The 27,365-nt window shown below is 36.3% G+C and overlaps 3 protein-coding genes across 19 annotated transcripts; 2 read left to right on the plus strand and 1 right to left on the minus strand.

Moving 5' to 3' along the window:
* Positions 1-1,436: 1,436 nt before the first annotated feature.
* LOC147479789 (uncharacterized) lies at positions 1,437-2,072 on the plus strand. Its single transcript, XM_086578499.1, has one exon. It carries the CDS (start codon positions 1,437-1,439, stop codon positions 2,070-2,072), a length of 636 nt encoding a protein of 211 aa, XP_086434625.1.
* A 5,653-nt stretch (positions 2,073-7,725) lies between these two features.
* LOC147479790 (beta-glucosidase 26-like) lies at positions 7,726-13,038 on the minus strand. Of its 17 annotated transcripts, none has more exons than XM_086580005.1 (9): positions 12,920-13,038; positions 12,639-12,701; positions 10,826-10,888; positions 9,384-9,550; positions 8,966-9,107; positions 8,529-8,582; positions 8,316-8,415; positions 8,066-8,215; positions 7,726-7,941 (listed from the first exon to the last, which is right to left on the minus strand). In XM_086580005.1, exons 5-9 carry the CDS (start codon positions 9,032-9,034, stop codon positions 7,841-7,843), a joined length of 474 nt encoding a protein of 157 aa, XP_086436131.1. In that variant the 5' UTR covers positions 9,035-9,107; positions 9,384-9,550; positions 10,826-10,888; positions 12,639-12,701; positions 12,920-13,038; the 3' UTR covers positions 7,726-7,840. The 17 variants fall into 17 exon arrangements, 14 of the variants coding, with proteins under 14 accessions (XP_086436131.1, XP_086436133.1, XP_086436142.1 ...); XM_086580007.1 differs by lacking the exon at positions 10,826-10,888 and adding an exon at positions 11,551-11,613; XM_086580016.1 differs by lacking the exons at positions 10,826-10,888; positions 12,920-13,038 and adding exons at positions 8,727-8,877; positions 11,551-11,613 and having other exon boundaries at positions 12,639-12,842.
* A 3,071-nt stretch (positions 13,039-16,109) lies between these two features.
* LOC147479791 (PR5-like receptor kinase) lies at positions 16,110-19,196 on the plus strand. Its single transcript, XM_086581172.1, has 3 exons — positions 16,110-16,547; positions 16,719-17,752; positions 18,042-19,196. The coding sequence occupies exons 2-3, from the start codon at positions 16,728-16,730 to the stop codon at positions 18,442-18,444; spliced, it is 1,428 nt and encodes a 475-aa protein (XP_086437298.1). The 5' UTR covers positions 16,110-16,547; positions 16,719-16,727; the 3' UTR covers positions 18,445-19,196.
* The last annotated feature ends 8,169 nt before the right edge of the window (positions 19,197-27,365 follow it).

Below are 27,365 nucleotides of genomic sequence, written 5' to 3' on the forward strand. Positions count from 1 at the left end.
CGAGTGCCTTTAGTTTTTACAATGAAGTCCTAACTGTAAACAAAGCAAACGCTCAAACAATTAGAATCATGGCCCAAAATATCGCCGATATATCTCGGTAAATTGGTACACCGATATCGATATTTCCGATATATATATCCACCGAATATTGAACCCCTTTTTTCCGAGATATATCGGAATTTCCGATATGAAAGTTTATATCGCCGATATAATCGATATTTCCGAGATAATCGATATATATCAGTTGACTTTTTGACCAATTGTTAATAACTTAATATTGAAATTTCCGAAATATCCGATATATCCGAGATATATCGGTGAGATATCTGATATTTTAGAAACTTTGGACTGGTCACCAAAAAAACCGAGATATCCGATATATCCGATATATTTCGGTTTTTGGGTACACCGATATATTAACCGATATCGAAATTTTGGGCCTTAATTAGAATAACAACTATTAATGGGAGGGTATCCACGACTGACCAAAACAAATTTTAACTCCCCCAATGCATTTTGCGCTTTGCGTTGCTGGTCCCAAGCCCAGATAAAGGAGGAGGGAAAATAAATTTATTTTGATGTTGTATGCTATTAGTTATTCTTAGTACTGATAGCTTCATTTGGGAATTTAAACATACCATGTCAGCCATTCGAATTTTTCTTAGGAAGTGCTGACTATCAAGCTGTTACTTCCTATGTTTCGTCCTTTTTCAATTTCAGATTCTACATGTGGTGGTGCGGCAATTTCAATTTCAGATTCGTTTGGTCCTGAAGCAATAGACACGTCACTGAAGTTCTTCAAGAAGTTTAGTAAATGTGATATACAGATGTTCAACCGTTAATGGGTCTATAAGATTAGGATTTAAGAATTTAACTATGTACAAGAATATTTTGTTTTAGAAATTTGATTTATCGTTTCCATCACGATCGTGGGTGGCCTTTTTGGTATTCAAGTGTCTATAGTTCTATTTACCCATCATATACCCGGTTTTTATATTCTCCGTGCTTCTGATTACTTTTAAACTTTGTGCAGTTTGTTCAAGATATACAAGTCATCGCATCTGCCTTTTGTTCCATTAACAATCGATTGTGACTATAAAGAGGCCAATAGAGTCAATGGTGGTTCAGAAGCTGAGATACAAACAGTGTTTTCAGAATGAACTAAATTCAAGTCTAGCTGTTGTCGTCATTGTTATTCAACTTTTAATGGTGATGAATATGTTATCACTCTTAACACATGAATCATAACATCGCTACACATTGGCATCGCTCAAGTAAGAAACATTACTCTACTCCTACAACCATATTATGGATGTATTTAGTTTGAGGCTAACACAATCTCAGCTATCTGATATGCATAAACTACCAGGTGATCTATCGTGCCGCATACCATTAGTCATATGGAAATCTATTGACACAGTTCTTGTTTATGGCCTATGGCTTCATATTGTAAAAAAGTTATTATCGGATTACTTGACACTAGCATTTATCCAGGGAGCAGTAGTTTCGATGACAGGGCAATAATACCAGTGCCCTTAGGACATAGACATAGACATAAACAAATACATCTGTGTGATGAAGTCCTTGCCCATTGTGGTCATCTCACTGAAGCAGAAGCTGTTTTTAAAGATATGAAATTGAATAATTTGGTTCCAGATGAACCTGTGTACGCTCTCCCGTTAGATTTATGGGGAAAGGCTGGAAATGCTGGTAAAGCTCTCAGATGGTTTCAGGATATGTTTGACGCAGGTCTATGCCCTAATGTTCCAACATGCAATTATCTTCTTATTGCATTCCTTCTGCCACACCGGTTCCCTGTTGCTTATGAAGTGCTTCAGAGTATGCTGTTTTTGGGGCTGCAACCTTCTTTACAAACTTACAAGTTGCTCCTCATCTGCTTTACAGACAAAAGAATTCATGGTGATATGATGTTTTGTCGCGAGCTCATGACAACCACTGGCCACGGTGCTCATGCATTTCTAGTGTCCATGCCAGTTGCCCGACTATATGGTCAGAACGTGAAAGATCATGCAAGCAACTTCATGGATCTAATTTACTCCTTCCAATTGTGACTACAACCTCACAGGGGATCGGTCCTTCAGCAAAGGACTCCAAACTGGGGATATTGAAGGTTAAACCAAAAGACTTTGAAGGCTATGCAACGCATACATCCTCAACAGCTGCAGTTAAATCTATAATCACTGCAGCACATCACGCATATGCCAAGGCAACATTAAGAGGAGTCGTCCTAGGCGCACTCCTTCGACTTGATGTTGGAACCCCTTAGCCACCTGGTTTTACAAAATAAACAAAACAAATCCGGTGAAAAGAAATGATAGAGAGGAGGTATTTAAGAGAAATTTCACAGCAAAGAACGACTCTGGAACACATTGTTTAAAAAGGTATGGTAGTTGCCATGCTGCTGGATGGCTGAACTTGATGGATGAGTACTGCGAGGGAGGGAATCTGCTCGAGAGTCCCAACTCTAGAATTTTATAAATTCGATAATGATAGAATGTAAGTGAGAATTTAAAAGGATCAAATATGGACGTCACTGAAGTTGATCTCCAAGTACTCGAAGCTTTTTGTTCCAGTTTGATCAGATGGTGCCGCCCCTTGGTCCATTGTAGAACTGCCCAGTTTAGCTACAGCGGAAGCTTACACATTGTAGATGTCAACTGATTTCTGATTAACTTTCAGTTTAGAACGGATATGCCGTCAACTGCTATTTATCACTGCAAAGATCCATATACGGATTGAGGAAAGTACCCGCAGCGTTTTAAACTACTATAGATGTCACTTAAATTTATCTCCATGTCCCTGCAGCGTTTTAATCCATATTAGTCAGATAGTGGTGGCACTTGGTTTGGCGCAGAAAAATCCATTTTAGCTCAGGGGGGAGCTTCCCATTGGAGATGTGGACTGATTTCAGCTGATGTTTAGCATTAAAGGCATTTCCCTTGAATTATCTGTTGGTGTGGCTTGCTGGTTGTATATGGTCTCCCACCTACTGATGTGGCCTCTATAGGTTTAGAGTAACTCTTAACTCAGTTTTGTGATTTTCAGCCATGCTCGAGCCCACATTTGACTCTCACCCGAACTGCTGTCAGAGCCTCACGAAGAGAGACCAATTCTGCTCAACCGTTTTTCCTATTTGCATAAGCACATAGTCCATCAAGGTCAGACCACCTTAACACCATCAGAGCTGCATCTTGATTTTGCCTTTCTAACAATACTTGAGCTATCTTTGGATGTGTAGCAGGGCCTGCAATTTCCGGGATTACTTGAGCTATCTAAACTGATTCACTTTCAGTTTTGAAAGGATCAGACGACAACTGCTATTACTCACTTCAAGGATCCAGAATCCAAATGTTCACTAAGCAAACCAAACCAAATTTTGGTGCACATGTGCTTAGGCATTGCTATAGTAAATTCCCAGGAATCCTTATAGGCTTATAGATTAGCATATTTATTGCATAAACTGTTGAGTTATTACCATTTTATACAAAAAGTTTAATCTAATCAGCCAATAAAACACATGTACCAAAGACATATTCCAGGACCTACACGCTCTAATTTCTAAATTTTTATTGCAGTAATGGATCGAACCTCGGGGGATACTTTGTGTGGTCCTTTCTCGATGTTTTTTAAGTAACGGGTGGTTACACGTCCCCGCAGCGTTTTGATCCATATTGGTCAGATAGTGGCGGCACTTGGTTAGGCGTAGAACATCCCGTTTTAGCTCCAGGAGGAGCTTCGCATTGGAGATGTCGACTAATTTCAGCAGATGTTTAGCATGGGAGATTTTTCCCTCGCTTCAACTGAGGGCCACGAAAAACATAAACAGGAAAAAAAAAAAAAGCCCCCCTCAATAGATTTTGGTAAACAATTCAAATGTTTGGATCAGAATTCATCCCTATTCCCAGCAATGGCTTGATGTGGTGGCCCATACGATTACTCTTCTTCTGGTTTCGGATCGACATCTCTTCTTCTCAGTTGATTAGCTAGGTGATTACCTGACCTTTACCTGTTTGTTTAGAGTAGTTGATTGTAACCCTGTCATTATGCCCGTTTATCTACCAATTGCTAGGAATAAAAATTTGGTGCGCGAAATAAAGTCTCGCTTTGTGTTGTTACAAGGAAGCATTTTTTAAAAAAACTTGAGATTGGGCAGTGAAAATAAAGTTCTGAACAAAATAGTTGAGTAGCTAGTAAATGGGCACGTGCGTTGCACGTGTTAGGAAAGAAAATTGGGGCATCTTTTGGGGAATGGATCATATCCTTTTCCACCAGCTTTAAAACTTGTGTGACTGGCTTCTTTTGAGGCATTAAGCTTGATGTTTTCGACCCTGTTTTTCTTTTTCATCTCTACCAATCTCACAACTTTAAAATTTTCTCCTTTGTCTACCTAGAAGCCTCCAGTTCCGGGAGCCTCTCTCCACTTCTTTCCTATTAAGCTTATGCTCTGCCACATCCATCTGCTTCCCTATTAATTTGGCAAGAAATCATTAATTTGCAAATTATTCGTGAATTTATTTTCACTATAAATTTGCTGAGTATGTTGTCAAATTTTCTCGTAATTTTTTATTTTTAGTTTCGCATTATACTCAAATTACTTACGAACCCGAACTTTTGCTGTTTCCGTTTTTATTAATCCGAATTCAAAAAACAAATTCTTATCGAACCTCAAATTTTATTCGAATATTTTCCGTATCGAGTTTTTACCGCATTACAAATTGCTAACAGAGAGTACACTATTTAAATTTTGTCACAAATTTCAATGAAGAAAGTTAGCTTACAACTGGCTTAACTTTTTCCCTCTTTTTTCATACCTTTTCGGGAAGTAACAACCCTCTTGAAAAGAAGATCCTTCTCTCTTTCCTTACAAAATGGCGCATCCTCTACTTCTGTACCTCCTACCCCCCTCTTTTTTTTTATGGAGCTCACTCTTTCAGCATTCTAACCCATTGTCTTCTTCAACTACCACTGCCTTAAGCAGTTTCTCAACAACATTTGAGGATGGAGCAGTTGTGGTTCATCAATAAGCTATGGATAATACCAATATGAATGTAGAAAGAAGGGACTTTTGTAGAAATAAGAGTTTTTTATTATTAAACTGACCACCAAAGGGACAGTAAATTGGATGAAGATCAAATTTTGAGTATAGAAAGTAATATCTATTGGAAGATCAAATTGGTACATATGGCGTAACACTAATTTCCTGAAGTAATCGACTTTTTGATGATATTTGAGATGCCTGCATGTACAGAGTGGGTCGAGAAAATGAACACGTGAACAGAAAACCATGGCTAAAAACAATTCTACAATAAGTGCGTTTGTGATTTTAACTTGAGTCAAAGTCGAATTCAAGAAAGGAAATCAAAATGAAAAAGTCGAATCATTGAGGTAAGCGGTAACGAAATTCAACGCTAACTATGTGAAAATTTAGCAAAATTTGTTGGAAGATTCAACCCCAAAAAATCGAGAATATTTTAGAAAATGAGTGTCAAGTGTTAAAAGAATGTTGAAGACATAGAGAAATGACTCAACGATGGTAGCTCGCAGTTCTATGAAGAAAATGAGCGTCAACACTTAAATTACCAACATGCGTAAACGATTTGATTAAAGTCATCTCTATATGTATTCATGTGAATGAACAAAGTCAAGTGTATTCATGTATTCATGAAGTCCCAGTATCATACATCAACAATGATGACAACAATATAGTCTTGTATAGAGTTTAATTCCTAATTCCTAATCTATTAGATGCCAATTAGAGCAGCAAAGTAGATGAAACAAAGAATGTTATCAGAGCAGCAGCAACGATCATCGAACACCCCAACCAGCAAGCCTCTGCTGCACCATCTGGAATGGTTTGAGAAAAATACGGTGGCCTGCTATATGCCTCGGTAACATCTCTAACGACCTTTCCTATCTTTGACAGCCAATTACATAGGCTTCTATGGAACCTCAATTTGCCAATGCCTCTATTATTAACATAATAATAATAATACTGTAGTAAAGAGGAATCACTTACAACATTCTCTTATATATGTTGAAGAGAAAACAGAATCCTAAACACGGACTTAAGCTTACAAACATGGAACACTGTCGAACTGTGTCAAAACCACCGATTACTATAAAAGCTCGAGTTTGTAGAGAACACAAAACTATATGAATATCAAAAGAAGGCCCGAGGGTAGAACATGGGCATGGCACACCTAGAAACTGGGGATAAGCTACTGACTTTCCTTTTACTCACTATACAAATAAGCAGAGCTTTCAGTCTTCCTTCCAGTTTTTGCTAGAAAAGTATAATACCATTCAACTTACTGCCTCGGGTACCTCCTTCTTTCCTTGTCACGGAAGTCAACTCCATAAAGACCGAAATGAGAAGTGTAACCACCCGTTACTTTAAAAACATCAAGAAAGGACCACACAAAGTATCCCTTGAGGTTCGATCCATTCCTGCAATAAAAATTGAGAAATTAGAGCGTGAAGGTCCTGGATTATGTCTTTGGTACATGTTTTTTATTGACTGAATAGATTTATGAGAGAAATTTTATTTTACTTGCACTCTTTGTATAAAATGGTAATAACTCAACAGTTTACCGAATAAATATGCTAAGCTATAAGCCTATAAGGATTTCTGGGAATTTACTATAGCAATGCCTAAACACATATGCACCAAAATTTGGTTTGGTTTGATTAGTTAACAATTAAGACGTGTTTATAACTTCATGTTTCAGACTTTCAGCAGTCTACCAAGGTACCAAATTGTTATGCTTCGGAAAAGGGTAGTACTGGATAGTGGATAATGCTTCAGTATTGTCCATGCTTCCAAGCTCTCTAACATCCATAAAACAGAAACTAAAGAAATACTAATGCCAAACCCAGATCCATCACCAGTACCAATGTCAAAACCTAGTCCATTTCCACCAAGCCCAAAACCAATGTCAACGCTTTCCGATTTTTCAGTTGTGGGTTTTTCTGATTCCTTGATATCCTTAAGAGGTCTATAAGCAGAACAGAGCCAGGTGCTCAGTAAAACTAAGAGGCACAAATACAATATCAAGTTCAGATTCATTTTCATTAGTACTTAATACTTGGAAGGTGAGGTAGCCAAGTCCTTAGATTTATTTATAGTAGAGTATCATAATTCATAAATTGTTCATTCCAATTGTTAATTTGGTTACTTTAAGTGAGAAAATTTGCTGCTCAAAATATGCAACACATGATTTGCAGTAGCAACAGAACCCTCTTTTTCTGGATTCATGTAGTGCGTCTAATTGTCAACTTTGCTATCTGTTTCGTAAGAACTCAGATAACTGAGACTAATCAAGGAAATTAAATGATTTTAGAATATCGAAATTTCACACACCTGTAAGACATATTATCTTATCTTTCATCTTGTATTTTCTATTTTTCTTGACTAAATATTTTATCTGTTGAGTTTTGACTGGCAAATTTCCGACAATTCATAATCAGAAAGTTGAAGCCATTTAACATCAATTGGCATCAATACGCCCGATAAAGAAAAATGACCCATTCCGCCAGCATAAATGGATTAAGGTGTAGTCTTGCTAGTGCTGAAGCTCAAGACCATGACCAACCAAGTTGACTCAAATGTACCTGCACAACATGTTTGTATACTTGTATGTGATATACTTCTCCAGAGAATTAATTCCAAGAGTTTCACAGGACAGACTGATAGGAGAAAAAGTCTCAGTACAACCTCTGCAACGCAGTTGTCAATATAAATTGAGAACTGAAATAAATTTGTTATTGCACAAAATTCATATTTTGGGCTAACATACAATTTACTGGATCAAGAATACGACTATTTCAACTTGGTACTAAAGTCGGAGAGTTCTAGCAGCCATATCCTAGGAATGCTTGCTGCTTCTTCTCTTTCTTTCTGAGTGTTGTATCCCCAGTTCACTGCACAAAGCCAAATCAAATTAGCACCACAAACTGCAACTTTAAACTCTGCACAAGTTGACACAAAAAAAAAAAAAAAAAAAAACAACAGTGAGATCTGCTAAGCCACAAAAGAAAATATTACCTAGATATAAGTTCCATGCATCCAAGTCTGGAAGCAAATTTTTGATATACATCTGTAAAAATTTAATTCTTGCAGTGTCATTGTGGGCTGCTGGATTAGATGAGTCATCGCTAGTCATTGGAAGTCCTACAATATTAAATGGTGCAACATCTGAAAACTCAATCTCGATCCACATAGTGTATTAGTGTTATTAAGCTGAAGCAAAAAAATTCAAGGTTCAGAAGTTGTGGGGGAAGTTTAATGGTATTACCATTCTCATGGATTATAGCTGCAGGATTTTTGTAATTTAGTTTTACATAGTCCAGCAATCTTTGTAGTCCCCATCCTACAATTATTCCATCAGCTTCAGCCTAGCAGGATCCTGGTCATGAGATCATATACCAACTTTTGAGTCAGGATGAACATATGTTTAGAGAACCAAAATCCAACAGATGGCAAGTAAGCAGTTCATTCATTATCTTACTCTAAATAAAAGCTCATTTGTAACAGCAGCATAATTATGAATGCCAGCATCCATCTAATGAATACATGGGTAACACAAAAGTCAGTAGAAATCAGAAGAGTTCTTCCTGTAATACAAAGATGAAAAGGTGTACTTGGCATGTGTGTGCGTTTTTTAAGAGTTTGACGGCTGCTACTTGCATGCCATTAGGAAACTGACCTCTGCAGACAGTTCCATAGTAACCAAATGAGAAATATTTATTGCCAGTACTTAGATAACAGGTAAGAGTCCTTTGCAACAACGAGAAATATTTAATTCCACTTTGGAACAACGGCGATGGATTTTCACATCGCATTGGGATATCAAATTTCTGTCGGTAAAGAATATTGTATATGCCAATCAGAGAAACTACCAAAGCCAGTACACCATTCCGCTTCAAGATCATGATAAGTAGGCACCTGTAAAACCACATTTACCCCATGTGAAAATCGCCTCGGTTTCTCTCTTGCCACTTCACTTAGTAACATTTCAATAGATTCGGAGTTAGCATTGGCCTCTTCTTTCAAAACTTTCACAGCCACCCATCCATACTTCGATCACCTGTAGTAATGTTTATATCGTTTATCAGATTCCCATCACTTTGGCTCCGCCAACAAAACATTGAATTTTTCTTCTAGACCCACCCATAGTAACCCACTAAATATATCACCCACTAAATGTTAGGTGGGATGTACAATTGTCTTAGAAATGACAATAGATCATCCATGGCTCCTAATTTAAATATTGAGGTTACTGTGAATTAAAAAATAACAAGGATATGCAAATATGCAAAATCAACTACCGGGTGTAGAAATTGAGAAAAAGTAGAAAGTGAACCTATCTGAGAAATGAGTGAATGTCGTAGTTGCATGGCAATGAACAACTTTAAGCAACAACTGGGTGAGGATCAAATACACACTCAAATTATATTGCCGACTCCTTTTATATCCTAGAAAAGGTTGATCTCCTGGGAACATGAAACATTGCAACAATCCCAATATTCCCTACACAAAAATTCAACCACGTTCACATTGGAATGCTTACAATAAGAATGACTGACAAAAGCTTCTACACCACCATGCAGATCACACTACTACCTAAGATACTTTGAAATAATTTTCTCCCACCCCGAGATGTAAAATGTGCACGCTTCAAAGTGATATGTCACATTCCACGCAACTATTGACTTTGCTTCAGAGAAAAATAAGATAATATTGTAGATCATGAAAACATAGCTACGTACAAACATTTGATAGAAAGAAATAAGAGCAAATATATTCATGGGCAGTAGGTGCTGAATGCGATAGGGAAATGACTCCTATGAGATTGTGATCTTTTCCAAAGGAAAAACTTTCCTCATAAACTCTTTTTTAAACCTTTCACTACATTAATAGGGTGTATTTTTTTTTTTTTCTTACTCTCCTCTCAATAGATAACTTGTCATTTTTATACATCTCTCATCACAACCATCCAATCCTCTCATTCGCCACTTTTTTTATCTTGTTCTCCAAGCTCAGCATGCATATCGGACTTAACCTTCTCTCATTGTGTGTCTTCCCATGTTAATGTTAGTGTTAGTTGTTTGTTTACCAAATTTCTAACAGAAAAATCTCAATCCATCCTACTTCAAAACGGAGTTCAACCTCAACGATCCGTACATAAATTTGAAATTGTGATAAAACACTGAACTTTTCTGACTACATATAGAATGAGAAGATTCAACATTATTTAATTGCTATAGTTTTTGTAATTAATGTTGAACCAAACAGTTAATAATGTAACATATTTTCTTGTCCAACTATAGAGTTCCCAAGACAACAGTAACAACCGTTCCACCAATTTTTCGTCATTACTTGCTTTCAAATCAAAACAAAATCACTTAAAGCTTAAAAAGATGAACTCTAAGCACTACATTGCTAACAATCAAATCCGAACAACAAACACAAAAAAAGTAGAAAATGCATAAAATAATGAATCTCACCTTAAAGAAAGTTGTTCTCAGAAACTTCTATATTTTTTAAAATCACTGGAGATGTCAATAGTTTGATAAAAATTAAATAAAATATTCAACTAAGAGTGCAATCACTTGTTAAAGCATTGAGCGGATGTCATAATTAGGAAAAAATTAAACCACGTGGGTAGGGTTGGGGGAGGGATTAAATTTTTGCAACAAAGACTATATAAATCTTGTAAGCATATACAAAATTTATAGCCTATGCATAAATAAATCTTGAAAATTGAAATTAGGAAGAGTACGAAAAAAAATTCACCGAACACACCTCTTCCATTACAGTTGCATAGGGGTGATTCCATTAACCATGATTTACTGGTATTTGACCGAACTACAACCTCAGAAAGGTAGATTATATGAACCAACATAAATAAGCATTTGATTAAAGGAGATTTACAAATGTAGCTAGACCACAGACATTAGATGGTAGAAACTAGTAAAAGCAAGCAATATGTGACTCGGTTACACATCTGAATGAGCTACAAATATCAACGTGAAAAATATAGTAATTCTTTAAAACAAATATAATTGGTAGAACCGACCATTCGATGTGGTACCAATACTTAGTAGAGGCAAAAAAACCATTAAAAACCAAGGACCGAGTAAACAAAATCACCTAAAGCTTAAAAAGATGAACTCTATGCACTACATTGCTAACAATCAAATCCGAACAACAAATACAAAAAAGAATCTCACCTTAAAGAAAGTTGTTCTAAAAAACGTCTATATTTTTAAAATCACTGGAGATGTCAATAGTTTGATAAAAATTAAATAAAATATTCAACTAAGAGTGCAATCACTTGTTAAAGCATTGAGCGGATGTCATAATTAGAAAAAGATTAAACCGCGTGGGTAGGGTTGGGGGAGGGATTAAATTTTTGCAACAAAGACTATATAAATCTTGTAAGCATATACAAAATTTATAGCCTATGCATAAATAAATCTTATAAATTGAAATTAGGAAGAGTACAAAAAGAAATTCACCGAACACACCTCTTCCATTACAGTTGCATAGGGGTGATTCCATTAACCATGATTTACTGGTATTTGACCGAACTGCGACGTCAGAAAGGTAGATTATATGAACCAACATAAATAAGCATTGATTAAAGGAGGTTTACAAATGTAGCTAGACCATAGACATTAGATGGTAGAAACTAATAAAAGCAAGCAATATGTGACTCGGTTACACATTTGAATGAGCTACAAATATCAACGTAAAAAATGTAGTAATTCTTTAAAATAAATATAATTGGTAGAACCGACCATTCGATGTGGTACCAATACTTAGTAGAGGCAAAAAAACCATTAAAAATCAAGGACCGAGTAAATTATTAAGACTTTAAAACCCAAAATTCAATTCACAATAGTTTCCCTCAACACGAAAGCAACAACTTGGTCGAGGCAAATAAAAGAACTACAGAATTGAAGTTTACCATAATTTTGAAAAACAGGAACCTTATCCTAACAAAACAAATTCTGTATAGACAACATAACCAAAGAAAAAAAATCACTTACAAATCCCTAGAAGTACAGGATCTTGATATTCTATTTTTCTTCATTATAAGAAATACTCACTTGACTTTAACAGACAAAATAAATACGAAATTTCAAACAGTCAGGGTGTTTCTCCGAATTCAAATAATGCACTTGCTTTTATTATTAAGAGAAAAGTCTGTAATTTTTTTAAAGCAATTTATTAAAAGGACTCTTAATAATGGAAGAAAGGTATAACTTCAAACCCGACAATTAAATGAGTGACAACTAAACGAGGCCGAAAGATGAAGAATATGAAGAGCAGACAATAAACATACCCAATCGATGAAGAGCAGATAAAGAAAGTTGATGTCTCAAAGAAAGCATCGTTACTCTTGTAAAAAACAAATTGGAAACCAAACTAAAAGTAAATTAAAAAAATAATAATCTAACCTCTTCCATGTGGAGAGGAATTTTCAAGATGAAAAAGAGATGTTGCCGAATACAAACTTTTTCTTTGGGAAAGTATCGAAACAGTTGGTTGGGGGAAAAAATAACTTAAAACTTGGTATAAGAAAATGGGGCAACAGATTAGAAGACCATACCTTTCCGTTTGAGGCAGGAAATTGGGTTAAAAAGTCTTGAATGATAAAGGCACTGTTCTGTGACTAAAAAAAAAAAATAGAACAATACGAAAATAAACAAAATCAGGAAAGAATATTGCAAAATAGAAACAAAATCCCTACCTAAAGATATGTTTTAATTATAGGTTTCAATTCATCAATTCAAATCAGACTCAGAGGTTAAACTTTTGTACCGTGTCTTTTTGTTTTATAAAAGAGGTTGAATTTTATAGTTTTGGGAATGTTTTAAATTACCCATTTACCCTTTCAATGGTCCGAAATCTGGTATCCGCTTCATTTCTTTCTTTCACCTATAAAGAAAACTCCCCGCGTCTGGATTTTTTTCATTTCCTAATTTGTCCCCGTTGCTCTTCCATCTATTAATATCAACCAGACAAAATATAATACGTAAGTTGTTATGTTTAATAGGGACATATATGTCATTTGATATGTTAGTAATTATTATTGGAGTGAGCCCAACAAATCAGACTCAGAAACTCACAACTTTCGTACCGGGACTATTGTTTTTGTCTTTATCAAACTATTCTAATTGACTATCATAATTACCCATTGTGCCAAACCCTTTTTATTTGCACAGTTGCACAATTTAGTACACATGGGCCCAAAGTTTAAAAACAAAACACACACACACAAGTTACGGCTAATAAAAATAGTACACGTGTACATCTATTAGGTTGCCACATTTTGCACGTCAAATTCCTCCATTTTATTTATCTCATTTTTTTATTATTATTTTAATGAAATTTAAAAGATAAAAGGCTTAATTTTTAATTTTTTTTAATGAAATTTAAAAGAAAAAGGGCTTGATTTGAATCATTTATATATGTAAGATGTGTAATACTTTTATATATGCAAAGAAATAAAATAAAATTATGTTGAACATAATTGTATATATATATATATATATATATTAATCCATGTCCCTGGTAATGATTTTTTCTTTTCCAATTTGTCCTCATTGATATTTGCTAATTACAACACCCAAACCAAATCTAATATGTGGATTGTTATATGTAAGAGGAGTATATATGTCATTCAATATGTAATTTTTTCTTCCTTATAAAGTCGGCAAAACTGTAGGGCTTTATGGATTTGTTTTGTTTAGGAGGTTTAGGGGCTTTATTATTAATTGAATTGGAAACTTCCCATTACGTACTAAATTTGGACCGACAGACCCCACTACCAATTTCCAACTCTTCCACTGCCTATTTTCCATCTCTAATCACGCGAGACGTTTTGGCAGATAATAATAAGAAAAGTTGATTTCTTCCCATCAACACCATGTAACCAAATAAGATAAAAGATATGTGTTGGATACATTAAGCATACACAGAAATTTAAATGCAATTGTTTACTTAAAATAATCTATGTCTACCTCTACTATCGTTTATATTCTCATGGTATTAATGTTGATTTGGGTCAAATATTTGAGTTTTTTTTTTTTAATCGAACTTTCATCTACGCATCAGTCTATTGAGGTGATTCTATATTTCAGTTGAGCTTTTAATTGAATTGAGCTCTCATTTTTGCATCATTCTAGTGGGATAAGTCTATAGTTCGGCCTTTATATCTTCTTTATATATGTCACAATTTTATGGTGAAATTGTGAAAGTCCGTTTTGCATTTTGCATCATATGCAAAATGGTGAAATTTTATGGTAGATAATTATATTTCACAATTTTTGTACGTAAAGTAAATTTTAGGCTCCAAAATGCTAGTCCTATTTAGAAAGTCTGGTTTGCAACCCCACCATTGTTCAATTCCATTTCGTAGCAGCACACATTTCTTAGCACAACAATCCGGGCTAAAATTCGACTCCCGCCATGTACTTGTTACATTAATCCAATTAGCCTAGCTTGTTGCTTAACCTTGTATAAGATAAGATATGCAAGTCGTAAGGAGTCAAGACATTTTCTGTTTAGCTTGTTTGGTGCGACAATTTGCTTATTATTTAACTGGTTATTTTGGTTTATGTTTGTGCGGGCTTTGGTGATGGGTCTGCCCAAGACTCAATGTTGTGCCCTTAGTCACCAGAACGCTGAGCGGGAGTGAGAGCGTAAGAGCACCTAACTTGAGAAACTATGTGTTTCAAAGCGCCTTGAGAGCGGCGTATATAATATATAAATAATACACATATTTGTAAAACAAAGTAGTAAAAAAAATTATTCAAACAAAGTAAAGCTTAGATATTCAAAATGAAAAGAAATATAGTTACAAAAATAGAAAAAGAAAATAAACATATGAAATTTCTTAGTCCAAATTACTACCAACTCATTATCTTTAGTTCTTTATTATTTTTTTTAATATAGAATATCCAACTCCACTCTCTTCTCTCCTTCCTCTCTTTGTTTGCCAAGAACACAAAGCGAAAGTCATGTAAACCGAACACACACACATGTCAAGCTTGATTTTTTTATCATCTCGACTCAAATGCTACTCCTTTCAACTGAAACTTCTTGTAGATAGACCTAAAATAAGTTCTAATGTAGTTCTCAATTTTTTTTGTTGAAGGAAAGAGGCGATTTTCGTTGAGATTTCGGAGAGCGCGGTTTTAAAAATCTCAGAGTGGGGTTTTATGAGGGATTGGCACTTAAACCGCGAGAGCGAGGTTTTAGAGCGGGAGCGGTAGGCACTTCACATGGTTTGTGTGACTAAGATTGTGCCTAACATAAATCCAGACCCCCAATTGAGCTGGGGTTTGCCCAAGACAAAATGGGGTCTGTAAATAATGACCGAAAAGCTAAATAGGCCATAAAATAACTAACGAAGAAATTGGTGACCAATATTCTAGGGTCCTATTACTGCCGGACCCCAATTTGTTTTGGGCAGACTCTAAAAAAAACAATTATTATAAGTGTGCCATTGGTTTCAAAAAATCTAAAAAAAAACAATTATTACAAGTATGCCATTGCTCCAAAAAAAGTTAGATTCGAAAACCCCAAACTTAAACGACCCGGCTAGGTCCAAGTCGTTTGGGACTTAGTCTAAACGATATGCCTACACCGGTCAAAAGTCCAAAAAATAGAATTTTATATTTTTCGAAGTCCAAATCCCAAACGACATGGGCATACCGTTTGGACTGAGTCCAAAACAATGTGGCTAAAAATCCCCAACAACATGGCCACATCGTTTGGCCATGTCGTTTGGGATTTCGACTTTGAAAAATATAAAAAGCTAAATTTTTGTAGGCAATAACTTTGGACTAAATTCCCAAACCAATATTCTATTCTAACATTTTGGGACTTAGTCCAAAACGACCTAAATTTAAAGGAATTTAAGTTTGGGGTTTTCGAATCCAATTTTTTTTTGTGACCAATGACATACTTATAATAATTGTTTTTTTATAGATTTTTTGAGACTAATAACACACTTGTAATAATCGTTTTTTTTTTTGGAGTCAGCACAACACAAATTGAGGTCTGTCAGTAACAAATACCATATTCTATTATAACAGAGTAACAGTAAAATGAGAAGTGCAAATTTAAGGAAATATGTTGCTGGCTGGATCTCCAATAGAGTCTGAATTTGTGGTTAAATCCATTTTCGGTCAGTTTAAGCAGTAACACATTGTTTTTGGCAGCCACTCCACCAATCAGAAACGGAGGTCTTGTGGACAGCAAACAGTTGATTGTCCACAAACTTATTCTGATCTCCAATATAGTTCACAGTCGTTCTTTCTTGATTGGGCTTGGAGTTGGAGGGAATATTGGTGGGAGCAAAAAATCACTGCTAGAGGGGTCTTACAAAGTCGAAAAATAAATAATAAGATTAACAAACTCGTCATTTGCCTCTTCAGTTTCTCTTGCCTAATCTCAACCCTCAGAAGCACAATTTATAAATTAAACACACCCGCAACAGAGACTTGACCAGGTGAAATAACTCATAAGTATTCAAAGTTTTCATTTATCTGTTATTCAAATACAATTGACTTTTTCTTTTTCATTTGCTGAGTTGCTTTATTATATTTTATAATCTTTAAATTCTTAGAATGAAACGTTTCCATCTTTTGTTTGCTTTCTATTCATTTTTTTTTCTACTTAGATTTGGCTCATGGAGAAGGAGGTCGATGGCAATCCAATTGAATCATCATTAGGTGAACTGGTAAGACACAAAATACATCCATATTCACATCAGGATCTCACGAGCTTTACCGAGGATTTCACTATTCCACTAGGCTCTGGTGGGTACGGAGACGTCTTTAAAGGTAAATTACCTGGCGGTATGTTAGTAGCAGTTAAAAAACGGAACAACGATATCAAGATGGATGCCATGAAAGACACATTCATAGCTGAAGTGACAACAATGAGTAGTACTTCCCATCGAAACTTAGTTAAACTCTTTGGGTATTGCTTTGAGGCCAACATGAAAGCACTTGTCTACGAATACTTAGAGAATGGATCTTTCGATAAGATTTTATATAAGAACCACCTTAATTTACCGTGGGAGAAGCTGTATGATATTGCAACTGAGACAGCAAAAGGCCTCTCGTATCTGCACGAGAGTTGCCATGATCTAATAGTTCACTACGACGTAAAAGCTGGTAATGTGCTCCTTGATTCTAATCTTATCCCTAAGGTTGGTGACTTTGGATTAGCTAAGATTTTTCATTGGGATTCAAGTCATAGATCTGTCCTTGGATTTAGAGGAACTAGAATTTATGCTGCCCCAGAAATGTGGATGGGAATGCCAGTAACTTCCAAAAGTGATGTTTATAGCTTTGGCATGCTACTGTTTGAAGTTTTGGGGAGGAGGAGGAATGTCGAAGGCCAAAATTGGTTTCCTGGTCACGTTTGGGAAAAGTTTGCTAAGAAACAATTGCACAAAATTTTTGAGGAGTGTGGCATTGAGGACAAGAATATTGAAAAAGCAAAGACTTTATCTACGGTCGCGTTATGGTGCACTCAACAGAAGCTAGATGACAGACCTACCATGAGCCGTGTGGTGCAGATTCTTGAAGGGAACATACACCTTCCACAACCTCCTAATCCGAATTATCTTTGTAGTGAGTCTTCAAGTGCAAGCAACATGACAGGTGGTTCCACGGAAAGTTGTGGACCACCCACTTCTGATAAACGGTAACATCACTAGCTGTAAAATCTCTCTTTCAGAAATTGAGCATTGATACTTGATACTGTTGAGCATCAGTCTTGAAAAGATTTAGTTAGACAACTTCTTTTGTATTTTAATGCTAATTGAATTCCATGACACTTACAGTAAACACAACTTATTTACATAAAAATTACTATCAATTAACAACTGTAATAACTGGTTTATATATACCAGATTTTTATTAAGGTTAGGCGGGTCTGCATTACCCTACTATCCTTTTTCAATATATGTTAGTAAAGGTCCTTTTTTTTTCAGGTTGTCTGAGAAATGCCCTATCTCGGGAGAAGAGGATTCAACTTTGAGACCATCTTCTTCTAAGAGCGATCTAGTTGATCCGAAAAGAGAGATCATTAAAATTGGTTTGGGTAATAACACTCCAGAACATAGAAAGAAAGAACATTATAAGATTTCTGATTCTTCAAAAGCGGCGAGTAGATCAAAACTGTTACTAGAGTCCTTCGAAAGAAGGTGCCCACCTAGAGGCAAGAATGATGTTGTCCTTTACACATGTACAAGAGGAAGTCAGGAAGCCGTTCAAAATTCTAGAAATATTGTTGAACGTCTACGAATGAAAAGAATTATGTTTTTTACACGAGACATTTCTGTGTATTACAGTTATAGGGAGGAATGGGTAACATTGTTTGGGGGAAGGATGTAGAGCCTCCTATAATGTTTGTCAAAGGAAGATTAATAGGTGGATATGATGAAATATTGAAGTTGGATTTCGATGAGAAATTGGAAATTCTGCTATTCTCTTTGGTGGAATCATAAGAACAAAAATGGACCAGAGGAGTGTGAAGCAAGTGGGGAAGATTGTTAGGTGGAAGGCATTTTCGTTTAAAGCAAGGGTAGATGCAGCACTGACGTTTAAAGCAAGGGAAGATTGTTAGGTGGAAGATTGTTTTTCTTTTTAAGTTGATATATCACGTCCAGCCAAGCAGTAAAAAGTTATCATTTCTTATAAAAATGAGGTTCTGCACAGCTGAACTAGGAGCACCCTAATAACATATACAAACATTCAGAAGCCAGAACATCAAAATTTAACCAGAGGGAAATTTGACCCGAAAGAAACTTGAAGCAGATTACCAAAACCTCCGAGAGAAACTTACACTGATTCTACTGGTAACAAGATTTTAGTAATAGAGTTCTGCCTTGGTATTGAAAGGGGGATACCGAACCAAATGATACCGTTTCAAATCCAACATGGAATCAAGAAAATCAGATTGATGTGTAATTCTGGTTACATCTTCATCTTCTCAGACTAAAGGTATTCTCCACCATCAGTCCCGAGTTCAGAGCGGAACCAGGAATGGATATTGAACAGAGCAAAAGACAGTCGAGATGAATGGAACACAATCACACACACTGATCAATCACTACATAATTAATGGAGCCCTCGTACAATGATAATATATGGCACGAGACACCGTTGTTGAGACTTCAAAAACATGGATATGCACATATCATATTAGGTACTGCAGGCCTGCAGTCATCTTGAATGGCAATAGCACTATAGTTCCAGCCATGACGACCCGTAGGCGTCCATGGTTTTTTATTTTAGTTTTACTTCAGTTTATCTTCTTATTTTTTAAATCGCTAAATCTACCGTGCGCGAGATGTACTGAAACTAATGGTGCGCGCGTTTTCTAGCCACATTTTGCGGGTAGAACCGAACAAACCCGGGTGAACAAGTCAATGCAACAAAAAGTCACATAAACTACTATTCGGGTCAACAAGTTAATCCAACCAAAAAGTAACAAAAAGTACATAACATTCGAATATGATATATATAGAGATTCTAGTGCTAATATGACATATATAGTGTCATATATGAGATAATATTATCAGTCGTATAAAAAAAGTGAGATAACATTCGAGTAAGACATATATAATGTCATATCTATCTGTGATTGTTGGTACCGAGCGTATAAAACTCTAATTGACATATATTATAAAAGTGACATAACATTCGAAAGTATGACATATATAGTGTCATATCTATCGATGAGTATCTAAAATTATATGACATAACTCCTAGGAGGTCGGGAAGATCTAAAATTATTGTGAATATACCTGGCGGTTCGTCCTCGTATGATGAGGACTTGCACGATTAGTACTAATTACGAGAATGAGATTAAGAAACCAATTCTTGATTGTAATGCGTGGGGAGAAAGGGACTATGAACATCTCATTATTCATAGCTACCCGAACTATGAACAATTCCACTTTCCGGTATGTTTTACGTATCTTTATGCGTTACTTTACTTAACAATCAATGTTCATAGTCATGAGCTATGAATATTCTTTGTTCATACCACAATTCGACTATGAACAATGATTGTTCATAGTTAGGTATATGAAACGATGATTGTTCATAGTTGGTAGTAGCTATGAACACTTTCAATGCTATGAACAATGAGTGTTGAGCTATGAACAATGAGTGTTCATACCACATTGACTATGAACAATGATTGTTCATAGTGTCGTGAAAATATAAACATTCTTTGTTCATACCACAATTGGACTATGAACATAACAGAAGGTTGGAGCGCTTGCAGAGGAATATGTCATATGTTAACATAACATTCTAGTATGACAAATATAGTGTTATATCTATCTGTGATTCTTATGTTATACTGCCAAACGAATATATTATAAAAACTGACATAACATTCGAGTATGACATATATAGTGTCACATAACATTTGAGTATGACATATAGTATCATATATATCAGTGATCGTAGAACTTATGACATACTACCAACTGTATAAAACTCATACTAGCATATATTATAAAAAGTAACATAATATTCGAGTATGACATATATCTAATTGTGATTGCTACGCTTAAGAGACCCAACGTATAAAACTCTTAATGACATAGCTTATAAAAAGTGACATAACATTTGAGTATGACATATAGTTGACAAAACATTTATTTTAGGCACGTTTTATTGGTTTCTAGTTACTTATTTCCTTAAGTCCGAGGTCCACAGTCCAAAGTCCGAGGTCCACAGTCCAAGTCCAAAGTCCAAAGTCCAACGTCCGTATAGTCGTACGTTTTAGTCAAGTTACCTTACTCACGTGGGATTGGTAGGATAGGTCGAGTAAGGGATCGTCCAAACCTTAGGGCTCGGATAGGTTCACAACTGGAATTACAACTTTAAGTGAGTAGGATTTTAGGTTTCTTTTTAGTTGGATTTAATTAAATTAACGGTAATGTAAATTACTACGGTGATTAAATATAGGTAAACAAAATGTAGAGAAACAGGGAGAGAGTTAATCATGCTCATGCAAGAATCATTTTTCAACAGTTTTTTATTACTAAATCACTACATCTCTAGTTAGGTCTCGTTTAGGAGACGGCGTCGATATTGATCCCTAGTGCATGCCCACATCTCTAGGTCGCATTTCACTAGCATAAGGAGTTTCGATAATACCTCATCTACGGTATATTATTTCTGCGCTCACGCGCAGTTCACATCAATTTGGCCGAATTGGAGAGTCATCGACACCGAGAGTCGCCAGCGAGACATTTTGGGTGTAGCGAAGCTATCTGGAGCATCGGCCTCCAACTTTATGCGATCTCGATCATTTTGGGACCCGGATGTTAATTCTATGTCTAATTCCTAAGTAGTGATTCTAGAATATTAACGAGTCAATCCGGATTTTTACACGAAGCGGTATAACCCTCCCACGGGGATTAGCTTCATCATCATAGGAGGAATAATAAAACTTCTTTGTATACATTAAGTAAATAAATGCGGAGGGACGAAATTAAACAAGAAAAGAAATAAGCATTATTAAGGGTAAAACACTTACTGTATTAAGGCTGAAACAAATAACGGAAGGTAAGTACTGAAGAAATTTAAACGTAGCTAAAGCAATAAATTTGCTGAAGGCCTTCTAATGAAGGCGAAGCCTTCATATTTATAAACATCATAGGATGACCATCCGTGACCGATTTAATTTGCTTTTGGCCTTAATGCTAATTGAATGGTTCGAAACTTTGAGAATCAAAGTTTTGTTTTAATTGTTTTAACTTTTCGTCTTTTGCTGTTTTCAGTTTCGTCTTGTAGCTCATTTCAATTCAAACCACCCTGGTTTGAATTGATCGATTCTTCTCTCTTGCCGGTGGTATCAATTTGAAACCATCATTTGCCACTGCCTATCTTTGACTCATCATGTCTTACGGGCCCGCATAATGTGTCCACTTAGTGTGTCGATCGGCGGCCAAAATTAACATTTTTACGACTTTTTGTCCTTCTTTGCGCGAGTTAAATTAAGCCCTGATCGCTATGGAAGCTTCACTAGCCCACGTCGGCACCTAGATTTATCCGATTTGAGCTTGAAGTTTCACGCCTCTTTATATGTGGGCCCGTTACGACCGGTTACATTCTTTTGGAAACTTCGCTCTGAGTCGGGGCTTTGTTTGGGCTTTTCACGGGGATTGGCGGGAATTCCAATATTCCGTATTCTTGTACTTGGCGGCTTCACTAGCCAACGTCGGCACCTAGATTTATCCGATTTGAGCATCGGAAGTTTCACCGCTTCTTCATATGTGGGCCCGTTACGCGGTTACGTTCTTTTGGAAACTTGACTTTCACGGGTCGAGTGGGAAACTCCAAATATTCCCGTATTCACGTACTTTGATGCATGTTTTATCGCTATCTTCATTTTAATTGCGGAAACCCTGCAAAGTGCGAAAATATAATTATTATATGATTATTAAACACATAATTGACCAAAATGCTATGTCTCTCGAGGTTTAATATTACGGTTTTGGGTGCTTATCACACCACCCCAAAAGCGGCTTTGTTGTCCTCGAAGCAAAGAAGAGACATTAAAAGCGATAAGTGATCAAAAATGTGTTGTCCTAAGCTAAATCTCATTTAGCGAGTCGCGGTTGCATTGACCATATGCAACAAGGCCTTGAACCACTAGGAATTCCCTAGTGGGCCGAGTTATAACCCCGTGAGAGTTTTCGAGAAGATACTCACAAACTTCATTTATCTACTGGCGACTTCGATAACAAAGGCTTGTTTCTTTAATTAATCTCGGGTATCTAGACATCTCACTAGCAAGGGAAACAAAGGATTTTATTCTTTTCGAAATTCAAGTTAATATACATACAATAATCGAAACATCTACGTATGAGCATGCATCGCGGTGATCTAAATAATGAAATGTCTGGCGGGGGCGTTTACGGATCCTTTGGATAAGGCGTCCTTAAGTAGGTTCTTCACGGTATGTGTGAAACACAATTTTCTCTCTTATTTTTCCACTCAAGCTTTGCTATCTCCGGTGTCGCGGTGGGCACGTTTCCTCACATACTCGATGACGGTCGGAGGAGGGTCGAGAATTCAGAACTACTACTACTTATTATCACACTATCCTATTCCTAATTGAGCTAGAGGTCTTTATTAGGTGTTATGGGGCTTAGGTGGTAGTGTAAAAAAGAAACTGGAATGGAAAATTCAAAAAAATGATAAGTATGAGAGAATAAGGTCTTGAGATATTTATACTTAGAAAATCCTTTTTTTTTTTTTTTTTTTTTTTTTTTTTTTTTGGTTTCCATGCTTGGATTTTTCAAGCTTTTGTATTCCCTTTTATTTGATCTTTGGGGAAATTCTAACCTTGATATTTCTTTTGATTTTTGGAAACATATTTCTATTTTCTTTTTCTTTTCTTTTAAAGCAGTGGCCCGATTTTTGATTTGTGACAAGGTTTTTCTCTTCATTTTTCTGCACTTCATCCTATTTCTCATACTCATCATCTAGGTAGGCTTATTTATTTGTGGTTACTAGATGGGTAATGATTTTATTGGTGAAGTAGAAAGGATTAATGAAAGGTTGATTAAGCGACTAGCGGTAAAAAAAATTTTCTGGGTCGCGAATTTTTGGCTATATCGATCCAAAGAAGGCCTAAATTCTACTTTAGGATTTGGTAGTGATCAAGTAAGTAGGCGTGTGAACTTCTCTATTCGGAAGAACTACTCCTCCTCGTGTCATTACTCATATATCATACATTTGAGGCTTTTGGTTAGATTCTTACGGGATATGGAAACTAAGTTGTCTAACCTTGGGTCCCGAGAAACTTTAACTGTATACATTTAATGATAGTCAGTGCATGAATGCTCATGAAAAGATGTAAAAACTATTGCATACGTATTAAATTAAGTTTCTAAGAACAAGTCCTAATTCTGATGCTAGGGTGAGATTTCTAAATATTTTTCATCATAGAAAGAGCGAGAATTTGTCACTAAATCGTTTATTTAGATATTAAGTAAACTATATACAACTATGTATGCCTAATTTTTGCAAAAGGTTCTCACCACCCCCAAACAGTCGGACACTGTGTCCTCAAAGTGTTTAAGAGGAAGAAATAGTATACCTGAGAGGCTTTGAGCAAAAATAAAGTGACATCGTCCCACGAAATTTATTGTAACACACTATATATTATACATCATAAAAGTAGAAGCACATTTGTTAGAGTAGCACCTTTGTTAGGTCACTTATTTATTTCACATCAAAACATAAAACAAATATGTACATGCATCAACTCACATTACTGACCTTGGGCGGGGATAGTCCTTCCTTGCCTAGTCCCTGTAGAAATGCCATTCCTTAGCATCCGCCCAATCTATCATAGCTTTCCGGACTTCCTCCACTTCCTTTTCTTTGCATTGTCTAGATGAGCTATCATTTTATCATCATTAGGGAAAAGAACGAACTTTCTTGAGATACCTTGCGGTGTCCATGTCGAAAATCGCAAGGAGCGAATTATCTTGTTTGTTGGACACATAGAGTCGACCTTTACCCGATCTTGAAAGGTGGTAAGCAAACTCGGGGAAGTATGTCCTCACTATCCGCATCTTTATGGGCGGGGGTGATATAGTCTTCTTGCCCGAAAAGACCTAGCCTTCTTAAGATTCTCAATTACTAGTTACGTAATGTCGAAGGTTATGCGTTCTTTGGGCCAATGCATGGAATGTCTTACACGCTTCCTTTGATGCCGTGGAAAAATGCCAATCTCCCATGATATTGAAGAATAAATAACATGGCGGTTCCACATTCATGGTCATCTTGGCTAGTGGAATAGTGAATTCGGCCATCGCCGCCCGGCAACCGGCGTTCTTTGGCGTGGGCAAGGCCATCGCCATAGCGGGCGACAAAATCCTCCCTAGAGTAGTCATTAAGGTCATTCTCTATCATGTATTGGATGGGGAGGTCCGGCTGAGAGGAGGAAGGTCTAGAGCCATAGCCACTTTGTTGGCTCATAAAAAGCGTGTCGGGTGTTTCCAATCGTGAGTGTAAACCCATTCAAAGGGAAACCACGGGCCGGTGGTAGATCTGCCATGTTGTTATAAAAATAAACCGCCAAACACGGGGGTATGTGCGCTCGGGTGTAGAATGAGAGAGTTCCACCCACTTGGTGATGTAGTCTGAAAAGATGTCCATATGCCGGAGAATTCAACAATGAATGGAAGGATTGTTCTGGAATCATCTTTGGAGCTTCCATTGTGTGAAAAAAATTTGACCTGTTTAGACAAGGATAAACAAATATTAGGCATGATGAGAATAATTACGTAGAAATAATTTACCATATGAAAATTAAAAACTAAAAAGAAAATTATTAATAAAATAAAAATGCAAAATTTAAATGGTTTCATTGGCCCCAGTGACGGGCGAGGATCCTGTTGTGGAAGGGATCCGTTTATAAGATTTTCTATGTCAATCCGTGCAACGACTGTTGCAACATTTTGCTTTCTGTTTGGTAAATCTTGGCGTGGTTCTCCATTATGAGAGTGTGATTTGCCAAGAACCTGGTTGTGGTTTGCAAAAATTGTGCTTGTTCCTCTTAGTTTATTGTCCATGAGGTCACGAAATTCAAGAAGGCTGGTGATAATAATGTTACGGCGTTTGAACAATGTCATCAGTCCTTGTTGAATTAAAGCGAAAGCCCTTCCATTGGATTAAATCGTTGCATAATGCATTTTCGGTAAAAATGTTATCGGTGGAACAATCGTCGTTTAGTCTGTACCGACATGGTTCTTTTTAACGTCGGGGTTCGAGAATCCGTTCCTACATCTTGAGTGAATGGTAAGAATGTTAGGCGTTGAAGAGGGTGTATGAGGAGAACTGCTAGAAAAACCCCAATTTATCATGATAAGTGTTACAATGGTTGGTAAAGGAGCTGCCTTTTTCCTAGCGCGTCGATCGCATTCGGGAGAAATTTAATAATGCAAAATTCATTGCAGTTAGTCCGGCAAAGACCGAGTAAATGGAGGAGCGGTTTGGTTATTTCGGAAGTCTTAGATGTGCCTATGACATTATGAGCTACCCATTGGATCACAGATAATTGGTTCTTTTGTAAAGATCGGCTGATAAACAATCACGGTTTTCGGTTGTATTAGCCCGTGAAGGATAGTTGCAAACATCGGATGCGGATATTATCGAAGGTGAATCCTGAAGGTGTACTCCTTGGTTTGTAATAGGAATTTGAAGTACCTCAGAGATGATTTCCATAGTCAATTCAAGCTCGCATCCGTTAGCCGCGGACAAAAGAATTGTCCGTTTTGGAAATAACGCTTTTATAAAATAACAAGACTAATTCTCTGGAATAAAATGTTTGCTTATGGTGTAAAAAGAGGGTACCAACCTCGGCGTAATATTTCGATTGTCAAAGAAAGGATGAAAAAAGACCATTTTGGAAATTTTCCATAAAATTTTGCTTTCGAACCGCGAAAATTCGAGTGAGGGCCATTGAAGATGGAGTGGTGAAAAATTATTTTGGAAACAGGGAAGTTAAATTTTTGAGGTGTCTATCCTTGGTATAAATAGGCACCCATCCGAAAATGTAAAAGATACGTATCGAGGTGTCACAGGGTAGTTAGACCACGTGTATCTTCTAAGATATGCGTAAAAGTGGATGAAGTGTGGATGAGAAGAATGGGGCATATGACAAGGAGTGCCCCATTTTTTTTTTTTTTTTTTTTTTTTTTTTTTTTTTTTTTTTTTTTTAAGTAGAAGGACAATGAAGCGTAAATATATTATCACAATAGGATGTAAGAGCGTTACAATGGTATGGAAATACAATATAATGAATGCGATGACTTACTACAAACCTAAATATTAGATAGAACTATATGCCACATTAACAACATAACTATAATAAAACAACCGAGCATGAAAACTTGAGTAGCATATTCAAGCTGTTGCTGCTCAAACTTTTCTAGTGCATCCATTAACCTTGAGCTTGGAGTGATCCAAAAACGGTTTTTTAGAATGAGAAGTGTAGAGGGAAGAATAGGAAATGAGTGAATATGGAGGAAGAGTTGAACTTATTTATAGAAAGAAAATTGCCGTTTTCTCGACCGTTTTACGACCGTTTTTAGTTGTGGTCATGACCGTTTTGACCGTTTTTAGTTGTGGTCATGACCGTTTTACGACCGTTTTATAGATCGTCTTCATTATCAATTTCTGAACGTGTTAGTTACGTTAAAATTTGTTGTTTAAGTATGACATATGACATATGAAATATATTTATATATATGTATATAATTTATTACTACTAA

The sequence above is a fragment of the Coptis chinensis genome, chromosome 8 (assembly GCF_015680905.1).
Source record: "Coptis chinensis isolate HL-2020 chromosome 8, ASM1568090v1, whole genome shotgun sequence".
Taxonomy (NCBI): Eukaryota; Viridiplantae; Streptophyta; class Magnoliopsida; order Ranunculales; family Ranunculaceae; genus Coptis; species Coptis chinensis.

What these genes read in the sequence shown, in the direction of transcription:
- LOC147479791 (XM_086581172.1), top strand. Translation starts at nt 16,728, where the DNA reads ATGGAGAAGGAGGTCGATGGCAATCCAATTGAATCATCATTAGGTGAA. An exon ending in CCACCCACTTCTGATAAACG is followed by an intron (nt 17,753 to 18,041) that starts GTAACATCACTA and finishes TTTTTTTTTCAG; the next exon opens with GTTGTCTGAGAAATGCCCTA.
- LOC147479790 (XM_086580005.1), bottom strand. Translation starts at nt 9,034, where the DNA reads ATGTTACTAAGTGAAGTGGCAAGAGAGAAACCGAGGCGATTTTCACAT. An exon ending in GGGTAAATGTGGTTTTACAG is followed by an intron (nt 8,583 to 8,965) that starts GTGCCTACTTAT and finishes TGTATTCATTAG; the next exon opens with ATGGATGCTGGCATTCATAA. An exon ending in TGCATGGAACTTATATCTAG is followed by an intron (nt 7,942 to 8,065) that starts GTAATATTTTCT and finishes GGCTTTGTGCAG; the next exon opens with TGAACTGGGGATACAACACT.
- LOC147479789 (XM_086578499.1), top strand. Translation starts at nt 1,437, where the DNA reads ATGGCTTCATATTGTAAAAAAGTTATTATCGGATTACTTGACACTAGC.